Source organism: Physella acuta, unplaced genomic scaffold, assembly GCF_028476545.2.
Source record: "Physella acuta isolate Inbredline_101_S28 unplaced genomic scaffold, ASM2847654v3 ptg000592l, whole genome shotgun sequence".
Classification (NCBI taxonomy): Eukaryota; Metazoa; Mollusca; class Gastropoda; family Physidae; genus Physella; species Physella acuta.
Window position 1 is genome coordinate 274351 of NW_026732111.1, and position 21939 is coordinate 296289.

General features: G+C 31.4%; 2 protein-coding genes and 1 long non-coding RNA gene across 4 annotated transcripts; 2 read left to right on the forward strand and 1 right to left on the reverse strand.

Moving 5' to 3' along the window:
- The first annotated feature begins 2130 nt into the window (after positions 1 to 2130).
- Positions 2131 to 7382, forward strand: LOC131947324 (uncharacterized). Of its 2 annotated transcripts, none has more exons than XR_009387860.1 (4): positions 2131 to 2271; positions 6472 to 6558; positions 6917 to 7015; positions 7152 to 7380. It is a non-coding gene; the product is annotated as an uncharacterized LOC131947324 (long non-coding RNA). The 2 variants fall into 2 exon arrangements; XR_009387861.1 differs by lacking the exon at positions 2131 to 2271 and adding an exon at positions 5729 to 5799 and having other exon boundaries at positions 7152 to 7382.
- A 25-nt stretch (positions 7383 to 7407) lies between these two features.
- Positions 7408 to 10842, forward strand: LOC131947408 (uncharacterized). The gene is made up of 6 exons (XM_059308622.1): positions 7408 to 7470; positions 7592 to 8058; positions 8260 to 8364; positions 8620 to 8674; positions 9639 to 9786; positions 10797 to 10842. The coding sequence occupies exons 2-6, from the start codon at positions 7720 to 7722 to the stop codon at positions 10840 to 10842; spliced, it is 693 nt and encodes a 230-aa protein (XP_059164605.1). The 5' UTR covers positions 7408 to 7470; positions 7592 to 7719.
- A 5155-nt stretch (positions 10843 to 15997) lies between these two features.
- On the reverse strand, positions 15998 to 21665 carry LOC131947314 (uncharacterized). The gene is made up of 8 exons (XM_059308506.1): positions 21604 to 21665; positions 20359 to 20471; positions 19378 to 19504; positions 18570 to 18683; positions 17775 to 18253; positions 17489 to 17578; positions 17257 to 17311; positions 15998 to 16663 (listed from the first exon to the last, which is right to left on the reverse strand). Exons 2-8 carry the CDS (start codon positions 20455 to 20457, stop codon positions 16272 to 16274), a joined length of 1356 nt encoding a protein of 451 aa, XP_059164489.1. The 5' UTR covers positions 20458 to 20471; positions 21604 to 21665; the 3' UTR covers positions 15998 to 16271.
- Positions 21666 to 21939: the final 274 nt, after the last annotated feature.

The following is a 21939-nucleotide window of genomic DNA, read 5'->3' on the forward strand; positions in this document are numbered from 1 at the left end:
CAAATTAAAGTAACTCACACCAAGACTGAAGGAGGCCGTTGTCAGACTTTAACATTGGAACGGTGTGGTCGTGTGGTAAGTCATGTGATAACCGGAAAGTGTCGGGTTTCGATTTCGGACTAGAGTCGACTACGTCATCTCTAATCGAGAGAGTTCTGGTGGGTACTTTAAACACTTTACAAGGTTAAAATTAACATAAACACATGTTAATGTTATATCGAATCACCTGAAAATTTTTACAGGAATGGATTTATGGAGGGGTTTTCAACTAAAACAAATATATTTAACATAATTATAATCTTTGAAATGAACTGAATAACGAAAACAAATTTGCTTTGGTCGATTAGGAAATCAGATATCTTACATAATTTTATCAATAATTCCTTTTTTTGAAATAAGCAAGTATTGTTTATTTTCTTATTTTCACTTCAATTAAAAGCTTATTATTCTCAACAGAAGAAATAATATTACAAAATATTTTGTCTACTGAACCGTGCTAATTTAAATAACAAACGTATTCAACCGGTAGTAACTTCAGCTGGTGGTCTATAATAAAAACTGCTTCTTATTACAACAAATTAAAATAGCAAGTACCTATACAACATCATTACACTGAAATTCAGGCATTTGTCACATTCGGTCAAGTGTCCGTTTGGGAAATCGACCTTCGGGGAAAACGTACGGCTCCCCTTATAATATAATGTACTTAATTTGTTCTATCACATTGATGCGACATGAAGCAGCTATGTTGTAAGATAAGAGTATCTTTTAGAAAAATGTATCCCAGTTAAAACGTGTATTGGAAATTGTAAGGGTGCTGAGGCAGTGGCGTAGCTACCGTAAAGCTAGCGCAAGCAAGGCATGGGGCCCGAGGCAAATAGGGGCCCTTTTTCGAAAGTGCAAATCGAAAGTCTGAGTGGGGGTGCAAATCAAAAGTTTGTCCCCGGTCGCCGTGAAGGGTCGCTACGCCTCTGAGGGGCCCACTAACACTTTTTGCATAGGGGCCCAAAAATCCTAGCTACGCCACTGTGCTGAGGTAACACAACGGCTGCCATTTTAATCAAACCACAGGAGTAAAAGTTCTGCTTACTCGAAAGTCTCAAGATAGGATCGTGGTCCAGGCCAGTAGAATGTCCCCTTAGCTCTAATGTCCACCTAACTCAATAACGAACCACCAGAACTCTATTTCATTTGTCAAATGGATCGCTAGGTGTCAAGGATTATTTATTCTAAACACTGTAGATGCCATGATTGTTTTCTAACTTTAGCTAGCATTACTTCAAATAATATTAAGACTGTATATTTGTAATATAATTAAGTCCTAAATAAGAAAAGAAATAAAAATAGATGCAGTAAAACGAATTTGACAATCATAAATATTACTCTATATATGATACATACAATTGTATTTTGCAAATTTAACATTCTTATCTTTACTGGAAATATATTATTATTAATTACGGTAAGCCTATTAAAATTTGGTTCTGATTGTAAATTGGTAAATAACTATTGCTGTCTCATGTGTTGTGGAAAAACATAGTTAAAACATTAAAAGATATATCGCTTTTAGCAATAGTATGTGTATAAAACCTATCTTCACTATAGAGAGATGATAAGGAAACATCTAAAAAAAACTGTCCTAATATAATGTCAATTTCTTCAATCTCAAATATGTGCCAAGCACTACACTAGCTAACACATAATTTCAAGTAGGTGGGTGGATTTCTTGGTTGTGGAAACTTGAAATGATCAGCGTGAAGAGAACACTTATAATATTTACATCAATGTTTCGTCATTAACTTTGGCCTCCACTGAGATTTTAAAAGGCCGAGATCCGAGGTTTATATTTCACCCATCTTATTTGCTTGATATTTACTCTTCGTTGACTTTGTGTAATGCAGGGAAATGTACCACTGACACAGACAACCAATTTAGTTCATAAAGAGGTTATCAGTAATTATGTACTGTTTGATTTGAACATACCTTAATTATAGCTGATATAAGTGATAAAACCAGTCAATGATTGCATGATAACATGATATGATGCTACATGTTGTATTAAACTAAGATAAATGGTTTGAAATTAAGACAAAGAACGGGTAGATACAAAGTACACATAAAGCAGACAATGCTACATATTAGCCGCAACTTGTGTTCATGACTTCACCATTGTTTTTTAAGCGGAGTCACATTTTGTTACTATATTGGAACTAGAGTGAATAAATCAAGTGCCAAACAGCTTAGAACTTAGGATTACTCCTTCAGTCAAATGTAAGTTTACATTTAGCAAACCTAAAGTTAGTGATAGATAAACTTTAGACATCTGACTAATCACAGACTAGATATTTGAGCTAATGTATTTTAATGATACAATTATACTGATATAATGATATACGGTATTTAATTATTATGAATAATTTTTATTTTTTCCATAGTATTAGTATGTCTTAAAACTCATTTTGCACTGTATGCATGCGTTTTATCATTACAAGTATTAATATATTGCTTTCGTACTAACCCATATCCTGCTAGCGTTCCATAGCTTGTAAATCAACTGCTGAAATTAATTAAAAACTAGTCTATTTAAGAAAAGAACCATGTGTCTTTGTATTAATTGGACAATATTTACTTTCGCTTATACTTATATAAACTATCTCGTTGTTTGATTACAATTTTGACTATTATATACATGCACATCTTTAAATCTTGACATGATTAAACCATGGCGGAAAGTGGTGTTGCAAGCTGTATGCGACAAGCGTATTAAAATTATTATGTTACATAAACGTACTCAGTTGACAAGACATGATATTTTATAATGTATAATGTTCATTTTAAATGGCATGCAAAGCATAGCTACTTTATATTGTCTTAACATTAATTTATGTTATAATACTCAAAGACAAACTCTTAGTGTGTTTAATTGCCTGTATTTTAAAATTGCAACTGAAAAAGAAGTCAAACCGTTTGTTTTCAAAACATGAAGTTAGATTATAATACAATGTGTTCACAAATTTCTCTATAATAGTACTACCAGAAACAGTGAAACCTACCTATTGAAACATTATGCACATGCATACAATATAGACACATTGGATAATCAAAAACAATTGAAAATGATGTGGTGTGAAATAAATGATAAACTACTTATTTCATGAACATCACTAAATTTACAATCTAAGTATAGTAAAGCCACTTCCTACTTGTAGCTTGGCTCCATCATCAGCTTGCTTCACTTTAAAGTAAAGTTCTTGGCCGTTCATCATGCCAACAACAGCTGATCCAGCGGCAGATGTGTTGGCAGAGTTAACACGAATGCTCTTAAAACATCACCCCTGTACACAATAATTTGGATCAGTTTAGCCTCACATTCCTGCAGCGTTACAATCACAAGATAGTCACCATCATCTGGTGCTACAAGTTTTCATGTGGTTCTATTAAAATGGCTGCCGTTAAGCTCCCCCACGTTAACAATTTTTGAAAGAATCGATCCAGTAGTCACAGGTGTGTTCTTAGCCAGGTTAATTTGACAGATGTAAGGCTGACATACACTGGTCTCTGTTGGAAAATATATGTTAGAGTTTAATCATAAACTTTTGAACAAGTGTTTGTGTATATGTTCACAGTTATGTGTATGTTTACTATTTAACATACCGATAGACTTAAAATCATTCAACAGCTTTAAAAGTTCACTTTCTCGAGTTTCATTTAAAATGTGTGTAAAATGTACACCGGGGGTGTGACGAAGAGTAAAGCCCCGGCTTGCAATAACTCTATACCATTCTCACAATTATTAAGACTACGACGTATTTGTCAAGATGATGACGACTTTTGGATCAAGGCCGATGAGCTATTACAGTTCTTCCGACTCCGGTCATACCCGGAGCATATACTCCAGTCAGCACTACACCGCTTAACAACTGTTGACCACCAAGCCTCCCTTCAACAATTTCCAAAACAAAAGTCAAATAGAACTAAACTTATCTTACCCTACCATCCCCATTCGGTTTTGGCTAAAAATATCATTATAAAAAATTATTCTACCCTCAAGTCAGACTCTCGTTTAGGCCATTTATTTCAACAGAATCCTTTGGTTGTGTATAGAAGGGAACGCAATCTTAGAGACCTTTTAGTTCGCAGCCGCCTGCCACCCACTACCACCACCAATTTGGCACCACTCTTTGTCCCCGTAAATGCAAAACCTGTCATTTCACCCTTCAGGTTGAATCACTCCAGCTGCCGAAGGGAACGCTCAAAATTAAAAATCACCTCAAAAGTGATGTTGCAAGCTATATGCGACAAATTTATTAAAACTATTATGTTACATAAACGTACTCAGTTGACTAGAAAAATTATCAATCACAGTAAATACAGTGATACACACATGTTTATACACTCATGTTTATTGCTGTTGAAAGTTGTGTCCAAACGTTGTTGTGTTCAGTATAGTATACAAGTCTCATTTTAAGTAATTAAGTAATCATTGGATAAAACATGCTGTGGGTGGGGCGACAAATAGACTTGGAAAGAAAAGCGAATATCATTCGATCGCCTGACGATTACGAACCTTTTTTTTCTTGTACTAACCGTAAACAAAACAGATAAACTTACAAGATTTTATAATATGTTGAAACATACATTTTCTTTGTGTGTTTGTTTTGTCTGTATTTGTGTAACGATGACATTTTGTAATTTCTCGTATATACCAAGTAAAGAGAAAGTCTTGTAATCGTGCAAAAAAAATCGAGATTTTTTCAAATCTTCGAGACTTCCCTTAGTCGGAAAAACATATTTTTGCAATCGTGTCTGTACGTCTGTGTGTATGTGTGAGCTTCTGTGTGTGTGTGTGTATGTCTGTGTTTCTGTAAACACGATAACTTGATTACCGTTACAGCTTGGTTGATGAAATTTCATATATAAGTATTACACCAAAATCGTAGATCATCAACTTTTGAACGATTTCCGATAACATGAAAGGATACTTTTTCTAGTTTGAATTTTTCAAAAGCCTATATATTGAGTAATATTTCAGGTAGATAAATGAAATTTCACGTGTAAGTATAATGTCTAATCCTATACCATATATAAAATGTTGAGTAATTTCCGTTGACCGGAAGTAGTAATTTACGCTATATCTGATTTCTCAAAAAACGCATGTACATTTATAAAGTAATAATAATATTCCGCACTATTATGCACATTTTGTTTTGGCGTTCGCTTGGTGCGTAATTCTTTTTTCTACGAGATTCTATTCTATTTTTACAATTTTTTTATTTAACTCACTTCCGCTGTCGACGGTTTATAGTTGGCACGTGGGTCAAGTCATGAAGACAATGCTATTTGTAATTAAATTTGACTTAATTGGATGCCTAATTACTTTTTTAAGAATTAATTAAAATTTTGGCCAAATTAGTAGGCATATCTATCTAACCACACCACACGCGTTATCACGTTCAAAAGTGCTTCATCACGTTCAATAGGCGCGCAATGGAAGGTTTGGAAGGTTTCTGTTAAGATAATCTATAAACCATTTTCTCTTTAAACAGGTAGGCCTACTTGCTCTGTAAAAAAATGTAAATCTTATAAAATATGTCAAACTCACCATGGCTAAGTAAATATTATCAAAGAAAACTTAAACGGCTGTGTCAGAACGTTTACACTGGAGCTGAAACTGAAAGGGACTTACGGGAATTCCCGCTATTATTTGTTTTTAAATTCCGGAAATAATACATATTGTCAACACTGTTGTCAAGTTGGTGTTGTTGTTTTTTTTTACAAGGTCTAGCTACATTTTATGAGGTAAAATGAAGTCATACCCAGCATTATTTTAGATTGTGTGGGCTATAAAGTAATTTCATTTCATCATGTTTTTGTTAGCTCTTCTTTTATTGGTTAGTTGTGTTATATCAGGGTTGTATAGCTTTGTCGTGCAATGGTATGCTTAGGTTAAATTTAAAACTATGCACTACATTTCATTATCTTATTGTGTACAACATAAACATATTTTAGAATTGTATTTCTTAAATAAACATACACTAGTGTAGTGCAGACATTAACATGAACAGTTGACATGTACACATGCAAGAGTGTAGTTTACATTTTAAACTGAATTAGGCCTATATTTTTTATACATGAAATTGTGGTGGAAACACACAATCGTTTTGTTTTGTTGCTGTTATGAGAAGTTTTTACAATATCGGCTGGTTGAAAAATGTTTCTTTACGTTTTTCAAAAACAAAAATTGTTTTATCAACACAAATATAATGGATTGTATACGTATTCTCTTAGTCTACATTGACAAATCAGGGACATTGGTAAACTGATATTAGCATTATTTTTCTCTCCAGTTGCTTTGTTGTTCGGACAGAATAACAGTATCATAAGTAGACGAATTTAACTAAGATTATTTTTTCTTACCCGAACAATCATTTTTTTCGATGGTAATTAGTTATTATTTTTTTTATATTATAGTTATCCCCACGAAATGACTAGAACTGATTCTAGTTAGTAAAAGAAAACATTGGACGGCGTGGCATACCAGTAGAGAGCGGTAGAAAGGTAGAGTCGAGTTCAAATCCGGGTTTAAGTCAGTACAGTATCTCTAGTCTACCCCGCTGTGGTGGGTGCCTAACTCACGTTAGGGAAACAAAGGCCGTGAGCATAGTGCTGACCACAATATCCATTTATATGCCGAGGTCACTGAAGCAGATGAACTATACAGCTGCTGCCCCATGTATCTTGGGTACGATCGGCAAAAAGTTGAAAAGATAACTTAAAACGCTAGCGAAACTAAAAAAACTGTATTGGAAATTTAAAAAAAAATATCTTTAAATTAAATATGTTAGTGTATTTAATTAAAATTGGTGCGTTTTACATGTTATTAAACACACTCAACTATAATATTTCTTTTATTTAGATGCGTCCCAGAATTCAGCTGAGGTTTGTTGGAGAACAGATGAAATATTTGGAAGAACAAATGCAATTGATGGAACCTGTTATTGGCTTGATGAAAAATGTGAGCGATTATTAATATTTTTATTGATAAATTGTGTTATTGTCGTTTCGTATATAAGCATGTAGCTGGTAGTAAGCAGCCATATAGTTTAGCAGCCATATAGTTTCGACGATTTCAATGTGTTTTATGTCATCAGGCATTGGAAAAAAGTAAGACGTGGATAGAAGATGAAAATGACAACCCGTCTATCACATACATAGAGCTTTGCCATGAGCTTGCATCAGCGACCACGGCCTTGTTGGATGTAGCTTCAAACATTTTAAGTAAACATTGAATAAAATAAGTCTGTCTAATTTATATAATCAGTTATGAACTAAAGCTAAAAGCTAATTGCAATTTTAATTCAACTTATTATGTATACTTTTATAAAAAGGCGAAAATAAAGGCAAAAACAGAGAAACCTGACCAAAGTGAATCAACAATTCAAGTGACTAAACTAGTTATAAATCAAGAAGGTACAAAATATTTGTTTTCCCTAAGTTAAAAAGTTTAAAATAGAATAAGAAGTGTGCAACCATTTAACGTATTCTATTGTAATTGAAACGCTGCTACTACATAATTTGTTATGCATTACAGAATTATTCACTCGACTGGGACTTTTAGAAAGCAGCATATCTTGTCTAGAAAGTTCAATACAAAAAACTAAAGAAGACACGTCAGAAATAAAACAATGGAGAGACAACTTTGTAACAGAACAGAGCGACATGCGGGTAAACATTGAGCAACTGACTAAAAAACAAAAGCAGAATTTTAAAAACCTCAGAAAACAAATGAGTGAACAAGATACCAATGTAAAGGAGCTAAACAAAGAAATTGAAAGTTTAAAAGAAAAAAGATCCAAGTCAAACAAAACACTAGAGAAACTGTCTCTAGATATAAAGGAATATGAAAACAACTTACTGACAATAAGTAAAGAGATGCAAGATCACGCAGATACAACTGATAGAATAACACAAGAAATCAAAAGGCATTCAGATCAGATGTCTAACCTACAAGAAGAGAGTTATAAAATCCAGCTTAATATATCAACTCAATTAGAAAAGGTAAAATTGCTAATGATGTGCTAACACAATTTTACACATACTGGCCAGATAACTTATTTTATAACCTGGTTAAATCAAAACACATCTAAGTAACTTGATCAACAGTTGTACCTGTAATATTATTACTAATTTTAAGACACATGTTTTTTTTAATTATAATGTGCATTACAAATAATTAAAATTCAATTTTCTGCTCTTTAGCACAGTTTGATGTACAAACTCCTACAACAAAGGTTGATGCCCATTGACAAACTGATTCAAATCTTTAACCAGAACTTAGAAACTAGGGAAAAAAGAATAACAAAGGTATATGATTAGTAATTTGATAAAATATAAATTATGACGTTTATAATTGTGCGTTAATACTATGTTAATAGACGAGTTAATAATATGTTTTCTAAATTAAGCGAAACATTTAAAATTTGATAATTATAAAATAATCCATGTTTGAAATTATGTTCTATTCTTACATGCTACCATACCCTGTTAAAATCAGTGCAGCAATTTTATGTTCAACGTAACTATGTGATATTTTCAAGCATTTTATAAAATCTTTTTTAGCTGGAAAATATTGAAGATACTATTTCAAAATTGTCCAAAGATTTGAATCTAATAGGTAAGTTTGTCTTACATTTTTTTAATAGCAAATCATACAGCCAGACAGATCATATCGTGATGTTCGTTAGACAGACAGACCATAACTAGATTTTCGTTAGCCAGACAGACCATAGCGTGATGTTCGTTAGCCAGACAGACCATAACGTGATGTTCGTTAGCCAGACAGACCATGATGTGATGTTCGTTAGCCAGTCAGACCATAACGTGATGTTCGTTAGCCAGACAGACCATAACGTGATGTTCGTTAGCCAGACAGAACATAACGTGATGTTCGTTAGCCAGACAGACCATAACGTGATGTTCGATAGCCAGACAGACCATAACGTGATGTTCGTTAGCCAGACAGACCATAACGTGATGTTCGTTAGCCAGACAGACCGTAACGTGATAAAGAATGGAACATTTCACTCACCCATAGTGCCAGTCTCTAGACCCGTGGGTTTCCATCAGGTGTTTGTTTCCTCACCTGGTACATTACACCACTTGGTGTGTCGGGGGTCGACCTACAGCGGAATGCCCTAGTACAGTAAGACATTTACAGAGCTGCGGTTTGTTTTATGCTAGTTACATATTAAGTGACGTGATACACACGTACTAAACGTTTAACTAACCTATGGCGGTCCTAAACTAATATTTTCAATTTGTACTAAACGTTAATCTAACCTAGTGCGATAGTAAAATTTGTAGTTTTAGATACAGTTATGTAAATGTAATAGATAATGATCATCCACATTTTAATTTAAAATGTAAATGCACATTAAATGAATTAAATAATCAGAGCATGTATGAAGTTAAACATGTAAATCATACATATGTTTTCTAATCAACAGAGTCGCGGGTATGTAACAGATATGTTTGTCATGTACATCTTGCTGTTCTCACACCTGCCAGTGCTGAATCAATTATTTCAACATTTAATGAAGTACGTGAATATAACGGTCAACATTTTAATCGAACAACAGGAACATTTGTATCACCACATGATGGTTTACATCTTGTCTGTGTCACTGTACATGAACGGGAAGATAAACAGATTAGAGTTGTTGTGAAGGCTGGAGACGAGTGGTGTACGGCTATAAAAGTGAAATGTGCCAGAACTAGCGCTGCTGGGTCAGTGGTTGTTGACATGAAGAAAGGTCAAGAACTTTACTTTGAAGTGTATCTCGCAGATCAAGGCGCAACTTTATCCTGCTACAGTAGTTTTACTATCGTTAGTTTATAGAAGTACAACACCAAAGATGGTAAATGGTAAATTCTCTAAGCAATAATATCTTTCTATGGGTTTAGACTACATGTCTTCAAAAACTTAAAATGTTTTATATGCTATTTGTTTAGTCACTATTTCACAATTCCAACTAATAAAATGTTATTATCAATTAATATGTTCTACTTCACTAAAATAAACATATAGGATAACTCTTTTTTACATATCTTTTAATTCTCTTTGTGAGAGCTTTCTGAGCATCATTTGATTCGCATGCGTTTTATGTTTTATCAATAAAACATGTGTGTCTGATCTTAAATTTAAATCCGTATTTTTGAGCCAAACCAAATGAACTATATCAAAGACAACGTTTGAAAAAGTTTATTAGGAAACTTCAGTAATTGTCTAGCATATTAATTTTTGTTAGGCAATTGTAGATTTATGGAAAGATACTGTCATTGTGATTCAATGTAAAAAAAAAAAAGAAAAGAAAAACTCTATTGTCTTTATTTACTTATCTGTTTATTCAGTAACATTGTATATGTCAATTAACACATACGGTGATGACGCAAGCTTAAGTTATAGAGGTCAAGTAGAAGATAGCAGAAACAGAGCACACCGTAGTTAGGTAGACCAATAGAATTACAGGAGATGACCGGTCACGTGAGACGGTCAGATGACCAGTGAAGCATGGGTCGGCAGTTAGAGATAGGTAGCGCTAGAGAAAGATGTAAGGAGTTAGAATGTAGTGTTAGGGATGATCATGGGAGTGGGTAGGGAGAATTCAAGTGTTAGTTGTCGTTAGATAGTGCTATTTGATAGTTATATGTTAGGATGTAGTGTGGTAGGAGTCGATTTGATATGTAGATAAAGAACTGAATTATATTGGTTTGGACCATTTGTGTTGATTCCACAGTGTACCCGGCTTACATAAGAAGAGGCGATCCCCGTTGAGGGCATAATAAATTAGGTATATAAATACAACATTGTCGTTACTGAGCATTGCAGTTATATATATATATATATATATATATATATATATATATATATATATATATTATACATACATATATATATATATATATATATATATATATATATATATATATATATACTACTAAAACTCAAGTTTGTTTACATGTTTGAATATTTATTTGTTTTTTTTGTTTGTTTTTTTGTTTGTCTGATCGATCATTGTGAATAGATCTACTCTATCTGGAGAGCTGTAAAATAGTATGTAGGTAGAGAATAATTTTTTATTGCAGACAGACTGTTAATCACAAATTTATTTAAAGACGTTAATTAATTTATTGATTTATCCATAGGTAGATTAACCCTTTTTTTTAAAGATTAGAAAAGCCACTAGTCTCGACAGAAACATTGACGTAACATGATGTGTTAATTTTTTTACATCAATAATGGCGGCCTATCAAAGAAGATTGTGTTCCCATTCCAATGTTTAACGCGTTCTTAAGCTAATTTTCTGTCGGCTTTAACTTTAACAATACGTCCGTTTGCTGTATTTATTACATTCCAACACTTATATCAATTTTCAACTGTCTTTTTCATTTAGTTTTACGATAAATTTCTCTAGATCTACAATCTGTCCAAGAAAGTTATTTATAGATCTAGATCGAGAACCTAGGTCAAACCAAAGATTTATTAGTTATAAATACAATAAAAAAAACGAGACTTAAGCAAATTAGTCGTAGATCTAGAATATAGATAATTCTATCTAGATTTAGTTAATAATGAGTTTCTATTTACTAAAATATTTTAAACCTTTATTATTTTGTATAAATCTTTGTTTCGACTATGCTAATTTTGAAATGCTGGATCCAGGGCCTATTTGCGTTCCTTAAGATTCATACGCGGCTTCGATACCGGTAATTTTGATAAATTATAAACGTAAATTCTAAATATAGCTCAGTCGTAGATCTAAAATATAGATAATTCTATCTAGATTTAGATAATAATGATTTTCTATATACTAAACTATTTTAGACCTTTATTATTTTATATAAATCTTTGTTTGGAATATGGTAATTTTGAAATGCTCGCTCCAGGGCCTATTAGCATAGCTATTAGCTAATGATTAGATCTAGATTTTAGATCTAGCAAGAAAAACTAAACTTAAGACTTAAGCAAACGAGTCTAGATAATTTCAGACCTTCTTTATTTTATATAAATCTTTGTTTGGCTAATTTAAGATAAAATTTAATTTGAAAGTTACTACTACTAGACATAGATCTAGATCTATGCGCGTAAATCAAGTTGCATATGGAGACTCAAAGTATCAAAGTATAGTATAAAAATTCACTTGTGACGTCACGAGTAAATAGCTAAGTTGGTAGTGTGTGCTACTCAGCAAAAAAAAAAAGCAAAAAAAAAAAAAAAACCCTCAAACCAGAAGCAGTTAATGTTTACTTTGAAACTTTTTTCATTATAAACCAAATCAAAACAAAAACAACATCATTTCAAAAAGTAATTAATTTTTAAAAGGAAAAGCACAGACATCAACTCAACGTTACTAATTACTCGCACATGCATCAAAATAGTACAACTGTTGAGTCTATTACGACGATTCCTATGCACCAACAGGTATGAAGAGTTCACGTTGAACAAATAGGGCTTTGCAATCAAACTATAACCCTTTTATCCTACAGTTCTATAAAGTAATCTTATTGTCACACTTAACATTGATAACGATCACGTGAACAACCACCTTGAGACAATGAGCATGTGACATGTATCCAAGCACTAGAAATTAAATATTTAAACCCATTATTTTTAGCTCTTTATCTCAGATAAAAAAGTACCAACACTGTGGTTTACGTGCTTTAGAACAGAACTATGTTATGTGATTGCTTTGTTCAGTTTTATCATTATTTGATTATTTGGTGTGCTTGGCAGCGTCTAAAATGTACTCGGCAAAGAAAACCATATCCCATTTTTTTTAGTAATAAAGCAGATTGGGTTTATCGGCACTCTAGAAAAAAATTCTATGTACACGTATCCAGTTTAAACATTACATCGAATATTGACATAATACACACACACACGCACTGAACAACCGTTCTGTTCCACCATTGTTTTGTTTTTTAACACATATTGCGTCATCTAAATAATGTATGCATAATTTTCTATCAATTAGTTTAGGCAAAACTAGGGTGGTTCGAATTGCACACATGTCAGTATTGCACGCCTCAAACTTACTTTTAACAACTAAAATTAGAAATGTAATATTATTAGCGTCAGACAGTAGACACGATTTTACATTACATTGAAGACTTTAGTAATGTGTTCTGACGGTTAAAGTAATATGGTGTAAAACATACAAACTGTATTGACTTGAGATAAACATACATCACATTACTACGTACTATTTTTTAAACGGTTGTTACATATTTTATTGTTTTAAGCGTTTACGTGTTTCTTGTTGTGCTTAGATAAACTAATGATAATAACATTACTGACAATGGATAACTTTGCTCTTTATCAGCTTAGTCTACTTGAAAGGGAAGTTCTTGACCGTTCTTCATGTCAACATTCACTGTCCGTTTCCCTCCTATAGGCGTACAGCACCTTTCTCCAGCTATCACTCCAATTAAATGAGTTTATTTTCCCACTCATGTAGAGTGATATTTACCATATATAAATAATCATGTGGTGATACAAATTTCCATGTTGTCTGATTAAATGAATGTTAATTATTAGATCATCCTAAGTAATTTGACTTGAGTTTTTGGCCGCATCTAAATGAAACCAATATTACAATTTGCTTACTGACTTACATTACTTAAAGTCTTGCTAGAAAATAAAAACTAATTTTTAAATCCTTTCTTTAACATTGTAAGTTTATGGTTTGTATTGTCAATTTATATTATGTATTGTAAATTCATGAGTTGTATAATTACTAATCTATAAATCATTATGGTCAAAATATTCTGTTTTCTATAATAGTTCAAGTGAAAAAGCTAACTCAAAGATAATTAAAAACAATTAAAAACAGAAATCGTTTTATTATTGTTTGTCCCAACAGAATAAATGTATACTGTGGTAAGTGTATTCTGGAACTTACCAGCCTTTTCTCGCCACCACCAGCAACATTTTCTGTTAGGTTATACACTTTTAGAACAGAAACCCTAATTGTTGTAATTATAATTGTATATAGTTTGACTAGTAAATATATATAAACAACACAGAGTACAGCAAGACATGTATTACTAAGATCAAAATGACACATATAGTCCCTACTGCCAGATTACATGTTAACTATTTTCTATGGTCAAAGTGTATTTCAAAGCTAGCCTTGATATACACGACTGTTTAATTTATAGGATATTTTAACACATTTCTCAAACAGCCACTGAGATATAATATTGATTTGATGACAGCACTACAATAAAACGCCAGCCACTGAGATATAATATTGATTTGATGACAGCACTACCATAAAACGCCAGGCACTGAAATATAACATTGATTTGATGACAGCACTACCATAAAACGCCAGCCACTGAAATATAACATTGATTTGATGACAGCACTACCATAACACGTCAGCCTTAAATAGATTTTATGTCTGACATTTTCTATATAAATTATATAAATTTCATTTCGTTCGGGGGGGGGGGGGGGGCGGAAGAATTTAGCCCCCCCCCCCCCCTCGAAGAGATTCCTGGAAGAAACTCTGCTAAAACAAGGGCGAAAACAACTGAAAACTTCGTTTTATACTTCTGTCAAATGTGAGTGGATATTTTTTAAAATTGTCACGTTAATCTTAACTCCATGTTTTACACGACACAATAATTTCCACCAGCTTTATTTTCAAAAAGACATACAGGATCGGCAACTGAAAAATCACAAACCTAAACATCCTTTTACAACACCGATAGCCACATATCGGACATAAATTAATATTACGATTTAAATACGATCAGGCTTCCTTCCATGGCATACTTTGTTTGATGAAGAGAGATACATGTCATCTACATCCTTTAATTTATCTTTTTCATGCTAACTTCCAATTTGGAAGCAATACTCTCTCTGTCTCTCTGTCTCTTTCCCTCTCTCCTCTCTCTCCTCTCTCTCTCTCTCTCTCTCTCTCTCTCTTTCTCTCTCTCTCTCTATCTCACACACACGCAACAACAAAAAAACACACATACATTTTAAAAATATTTTGTGAATGTATTAGCACATATAAATCTAAAACATTTTAAATTGTTTTTTTCAAATATGACACTTTTAAGTATTTACCTTACACATTTCGCTTTTAAAACTGCAAACCTTGAGTTATGAAAACATAAAAATATAAAGAAAATGTCGAGACAAATTATCAAGATATTTAGAACCTGAAAATTATTTTATTGATTATGTCTCTTGATAAAGTCATCTTGAAAACCTGATCAAAGTAACATGAGTAAATCTTAAGTTTAAGTGTTTTAAAATATAAATAGATGTACATCTATACAACATTCTCTTAAAGACTTGAAACTACAATCCTGTAGGTACAAGCTCTAACACTTAACACTTTTTATATTTGATAAGCAGTCAGACATTTGGTGTAATCAGCTGTTTATTGTATTGATATAAAAACAAATAATGACACTTGTAAACATATAACGAAATAGAAAATAATTTTACATGATATATCTTAAAATAGATGTAGGATAAATATGATATTTTTCACATGCTGGTTATATATATATTAAATAGCTTTAAAATTCACCATTCAATATTATTTACTTTCTCGTATAGGCGTACAGAGTATGGAGGAAGCATTGTTAATAATGCACACAAATCACATGAAATTTGACAATTTTAACAGTTTTACACCTCAATACTTCAGCATATACTGAGTATAGGGGACTTATTTTAATCGGAAAAAAATCTAAATCTAGATTTAGTAACATCTCGCCGTTTTTAGCGTCATCGAGTCGGAATAACAAAACTTTGCAATTTTGTCTCTGTGTCTCCGTGTGTGTTTGTGTGTATGATTGTGAACACGAAAACATGAGTACCGCAACTGCTTTGTTGACATAAGTTCATATATAAATTTGTAGTTCTGATATAACTTTTCAACGATTTCAGTAACGGGGAGTGAAACTTGTTCAACTTTAAATTTTTCAAAATCATATAACTTAATTACTTTTTTCAGTTCGATAGAAGAAATGTCACATATATGTAGAAGATCTAATGCTCTATTTCTGACAAATGTTGAGTAATTTCTGGTAACCGGAAGTAGTACTTTATCCTATCTCCGATTTCTCAAAAAGCGCATACGAATGTTTTTTTTTTTAAATTTATTTCGCACTATTATACACATTTGGTTGCCGATTTATTTTTCTATGAGATTATATTCCATTTAAAAGAAAATAAATTTGTAGTTCTATAAACTAACTATAGTAAAACTACTATAGCAGGATAATTTTGCGTCTCGGTCAGTGTGATCCAGTTGAAAGTAAAGTTCTTGACCTTTCTTCATGTCAACAACCACTGACCCAGCAGCGCTATTGCCGGCACATTTAATTTCTACATACATACAACATCTGTCATCACTCATTACACCAACTCCAATCTGTTTATTTTCCCAAACATGTAGAGTTACACAGACAAGATATAAACCATCATGTGGCGAATTAAATATCCCTGTTGTTTGATTGAAGTTTTGTCCGTTGTATTCATGTACTTCATTAAATGTTGAAATGATTGAAGTAGATCGGACAATTGTTATACTTGCCAGCTGCATATGACAAACATATCTTTTGTACATTCGTGTTTCTGTTGAGGAAAAAAATGATTTGTGTTTTTCAACATTGAATATCATGCTGAAAATGTGTGTCGCCGATTTTATGATTTTACATTTTTATATTTGTTGAATAATTTAACTCATCCTATAGCAAAAATTATTAATACGTATTACTTATTTTTTGTAGTGTATAAAAATGGCATTTTGGTACTTTAAAGTACATTTGACTTTTAGTTGTAATGATTTAGTCTAGTTTTTCATTAAAAAAAAAACAGATATAACAATAGTTAATACATATTCACAGGTAGCATTAGGAGATTAAAATACATGCTCGAGTTAACTTTTATAATGTTTTAGAGTTAAAATTTATTCAAAGATTAAAGCCTAAGCGGACTTTATTGCGTTGTACTGTTAAGTTCCATACGTAATAAACACAATCATACGATTAACAACATCGTATTGGATAGGCCTACATATAAATAATAACTAGTGCTTTATCTGTGAGTACATACACAGTTGAGGTGTATGTCGCACTTATGTTATAAAAAGAATCATTACTGTTATTTCTAATTATTATGGCTATATTGTTAGAATATCCCATAGATAGTTAAAAAATAAAACTTACCTGCTGCGTGAAATTCGTGTGATAGTTCTACAATATATTTTTCTAGATTTTCCAGCTAAAATAAAAATAAATTTGATTAATAAATATTACAAAATTTAGCTAAAACATATATCGGTTAATTTACAAGTAGGCATACATACAAAAATAATAATAATTTTAAAATATAAAAGTCTAAATAAGAAAACTTCAATTTTTAAATAAGTTAAAAAATAATATTTTTAAACAGTTTTACCTTTCTAGTATTGCCTTCTCTATTAAAGATTCGAATCATTTTGTCAAGAGGCATCAGTCTTTGCTGTAGAATTTTGTACATAACATTGTTCTAAGAAGTAGATGTTTTAAAATTAGAAATACACTGTGTTTCTCTAGAAACATTTACAACAGACAAATAACCTTCAAAAAATGTTTCTAAATGAATATAGAAGGCAGTTTAAGCTATAAATTTTGTAAGAAATTGTTATATATAATCATGAACATGTGTATAATAAGTTATTACACATAAAATGTGCATGTATTACCTTCGCGAGGAGGTCCACAAATTTTTGTCTAGTATCAATCAAATGGTTCTTGCCATCCACTTGTAACGCAGAAATGAGATCAGAATGTCTTTTTATCTCTTGTCTTATATCGTCAATTTTGTCCGACTGCGTTTTTAAATCTTTATTTATTGTATGCGCGTTGGTTTCATATTCTTTCATATATAAAGACAGTTTTTCTACTGTTTTGTTTGACTTGGATTCTTTTTCTTTTAGTTTTTCGATACTTTTGTTTAGTTCCATTACTTTATCATCTTGCTCATTAACGAATTTTCTTAAGTTCTTAAAATTCTGTTTTTGTTTACTAGAAAACTGTTCAAAGCTTATGTTAGTGTCAGTTTGTTCTGCTATAAAGCTGTTTCTCCATTGTTTTATTTCTGAAATGTCATCTTCTGTTTTTTCTTTTGCGTCTTGAAGAGAGGATAGAGTCTTTTCAATTTGTTGTAGGCTGCTTGCGATATCTTTTTAAAAAATTAGAGCACTGGATTTAATGTAATAAATAGTTTCATGTGTGTAATATATATATATATATATATATATATATATATATATATATGCCTATATACATGTATATAATTTATTATAGTTTATTATTCAAATCAGTAGATTTCCAAAGAGTCTTTCTCAACTAAATAATATTTACATTAATAAAATGAAAATCAAAAAGTTATTAATATGTGTGTACTTTGAGGTGTACACAACTATTCTTACATAACGCATTTATTTAATGAAAATATTGTTAATTTTTTTGTTAATACTGAAAAAAAATATTTTTACCAGCAAATTGTCCAAATTGTCCTTTTGATTCAGCTGCTGCAAATTGTATTGTAGTGTGTTGAGTAGTCTGGTCTCGAGGTTGTTCGTGTTCATCTATGTCTTCATTGTTTTGTTCTAGATGAAGTAGATGTTGTTAGGTAATTCAATGCATGAAAATCATGTTGTTTTATTAGTAGATACTTGGCTGATTGTTTATTCTGAACCGACTACGCGTTTATATAGTTAACGCGTTCAACAAACACGATCACGTTTAATTCACATATAACCGGATTATTTATTATGGGCTTACCAATTAAAGCGTTTTATGACTTTATATTCGCCTCTTACACACTGTATGAAAAACATGTTTCTTAATTGTTATCTGTGATAATAATTTATTTTGTATAAAAAGTAATAGTGCAGATTTGTTTTCAAATATGCGATTAGTCATTCAATATTTAAGTTATGATTTTAATGTGTACGTTTGTATAATTTTTTAAAAGTTTGCTTGTTTTGTTACAGTGTCACGTGCCTGCATATTTAAACACTATTATAAATGTGGTATTTTTATTCAACAACGGTTTGATAAAATCATCTGCCCCGCCACATCTTACTTTCAACTATGTAAATGGCCTAAGTCTATTAACATCTTTTTTCATTTGGTACGAAGCCTCTTCAACCGTTATCTAGATCAAGAAATTCTTTAGTCTAAGAAAATCAATTCTCTTTTCTAATTTTGATAATCATCAAGAGTTTCAATTAAGTTAATATAAACATCTTAATTAACGTACAAATAAAGTATTGTAATTACTTATCAATAAACACATACTTAAAATTTCTGCCGACACATTCAGCAAGGATGTGGATGCTGAGTCAAGTTCTTCTTGTAATTCAATGTAGGTCAAGGACGGAAGGCTATTCTGGTCTTCTATCCAAGTCTTACTTTTCTCGACTACCTGATTTATTTAGTATAATACTTGAGTATTGTGTGGACCTCTTTATTTAATGATCTATCATGTTCTTTAAGTAAGTACTACATGTTGTTTTTTTTTAAAGTAGAAATATATCACAAAATACACAATCGTATCTTCAATACAATTTTATAAATAAATATATTGTATTAACAACAAAACTATTGGCACCCCAATCATCACAAAACTAGCATTCATGTAAATATGACATAATTAAATCCACATATTTTACTTTCTCGTATATACGAAGTATAGAGAAAGTATTAAAATCGTGCAAAAAAAAATCGAGATATATGCAAATCTCGACGTTTTACACCTCCCTGAGTTGGAAAAACATAGTTTTGCAATCTTGTCCGTATGTCTGTAATTTCCGATAACCGGAAGTGGTACTTTTTTTACTTTGAAGTTTTCAAAAGACTATAACTTGAGTACTATTTCAGATAGATAAATAGAATTTCACAAGTAGGTAAACGATCAAATTCTATACCTTCTACTAAATTGTTAGTAATTTCCGTTGATTGGAAGTAGTAATTTACGCTATTTCCAATTTCTCAAAAAACGCTTGTAAATTTTTAAATTAATAATAATACTGCGCACTATTATGCACATCTTTATTTGGCGTTCACTTTGTGTGCAATTCTTTTTCCAAGAGATTTTATTCTATTTTAAAAAGCTTAAGTATTTAAAATGGATTAAAGATCATGTTTATGTCCCGAGTTCCCATCCCCTGTTGTTTTATATAAGAATATTCGAGAATGTTTAGGGGAGATCACTCCTGGTTTATTTATCCTGTATTTATATTAGCTTTTTAAAAGACTATTAATTACTGTAAAACTTACAAATTTCATCGCTTCAATAACAGACTCCATAATCTGTATCTGCTCTTCCAAATGTTTCACGTGATTAGTGACGTGCTGGACTTGTATTTTAGGGCGCATCTGTGAGGAAATATCTTGAGGGTAAATAATAACTTGAGTTATTTTCGGGTGGTGATGTCTAGTCTAATCAGGTAATTTGAGGAGGTGCACCGTCTGGAAAAAAAAATGCATCTCCACCAAACTAAATGCTTTAAGCTGGTAGCAAGATAATTCCAACAGTGATCCCTTTTAAAATTAATCCATTTCATGTTTCACATGTAGACAAATATTTGATGACATTCTTTAAAAAAAAAATAATATTTTTTTTCTTTTTTTTTATTCAGGGAAAGAGAATTTTAGCGTTATGTTTTGTAGAGAAAAAATTTATGTTAAGTGCTAATTATTTTACTCGCTAAATTTCATAAATTCCAGGTAAAACTTATGTATCTGATACTTAGCCAAATAATTTTTGTATCTTTTAGCTAACTTTCTCTTTTTAAAGAATGTTGGTCTGATATAAAGTCTTAAAACAAAAACAATGCTATCTGCTACGTGCTTTAAAATGCTTTAAAAATTTTAATTGTGATTTTTAAATTTTAAAATTCATTGTTTTAATACAAAAGAGAAACTTTTCCAAATCATATATATATATATATATATATATATATATATATATATATATATATATATATATATATATATATATATACATATATATATAGGTATAAGTTACATATAATTTAGACAGACCTTAATTTTAAACAGACTCTACTTTGATTTCTATCTAATATTTATATAGTGGAGATAATCATAATAAACTTATTATTTTTCCTTCCTGGCACAGCTATAAAACATGGACGATTGACCTTGATAACGAAAAAATACTATTTTAAAACAACCGTCAAAACAGAATAATATCAATATAAGTTGCCGTAAATGAGCATCGAATAGACTTGTGGCTGTAAGCACCACACGGGGTCCACACAAACGATGATGTCCATTAGGATTTAGTTTTATTCTTCATTTAGTTATCATCAGCTCTTATTCATTTTTTTTCGCCATTGTTCAAACGTTAACTTGTCATGGGCTGATTATATCCGAACTTATTATGGTCTAAACCTAATTCTAGACCTAATACAAAATTTAACCAAAGTCGTTTATCGACGATACAATATACAAAATGTTGTAAAAGCTACGTATGAAAAACAGAACAGTATATTATGTTACCTTCTTTTAACTCAATGAGTTGTAGCGACAAAAACAAGAGCTTGAAATGTTGTGTACTTTGTACCGAGGTTTCAACGTAATAGATAATAGCGGACTTTCCCGTTTATTATTTTCAGTGTCACAAGCAATATAGAGGTTGTGGAATAGTTTGAGGATATTTTACATACACGTCAAACACGTACCATAAGTTAAGATTAAAGTAAGTGTACTCATATGGTTTACTGATTATGCATGAACCTTAATTTAGTAATAAAACGTGTATACAATTGTGTTTTGTATAATGTGTCGTTTAATTTGAATTTTCTCGAAAAAATATTGTACCTATTTTACGATATG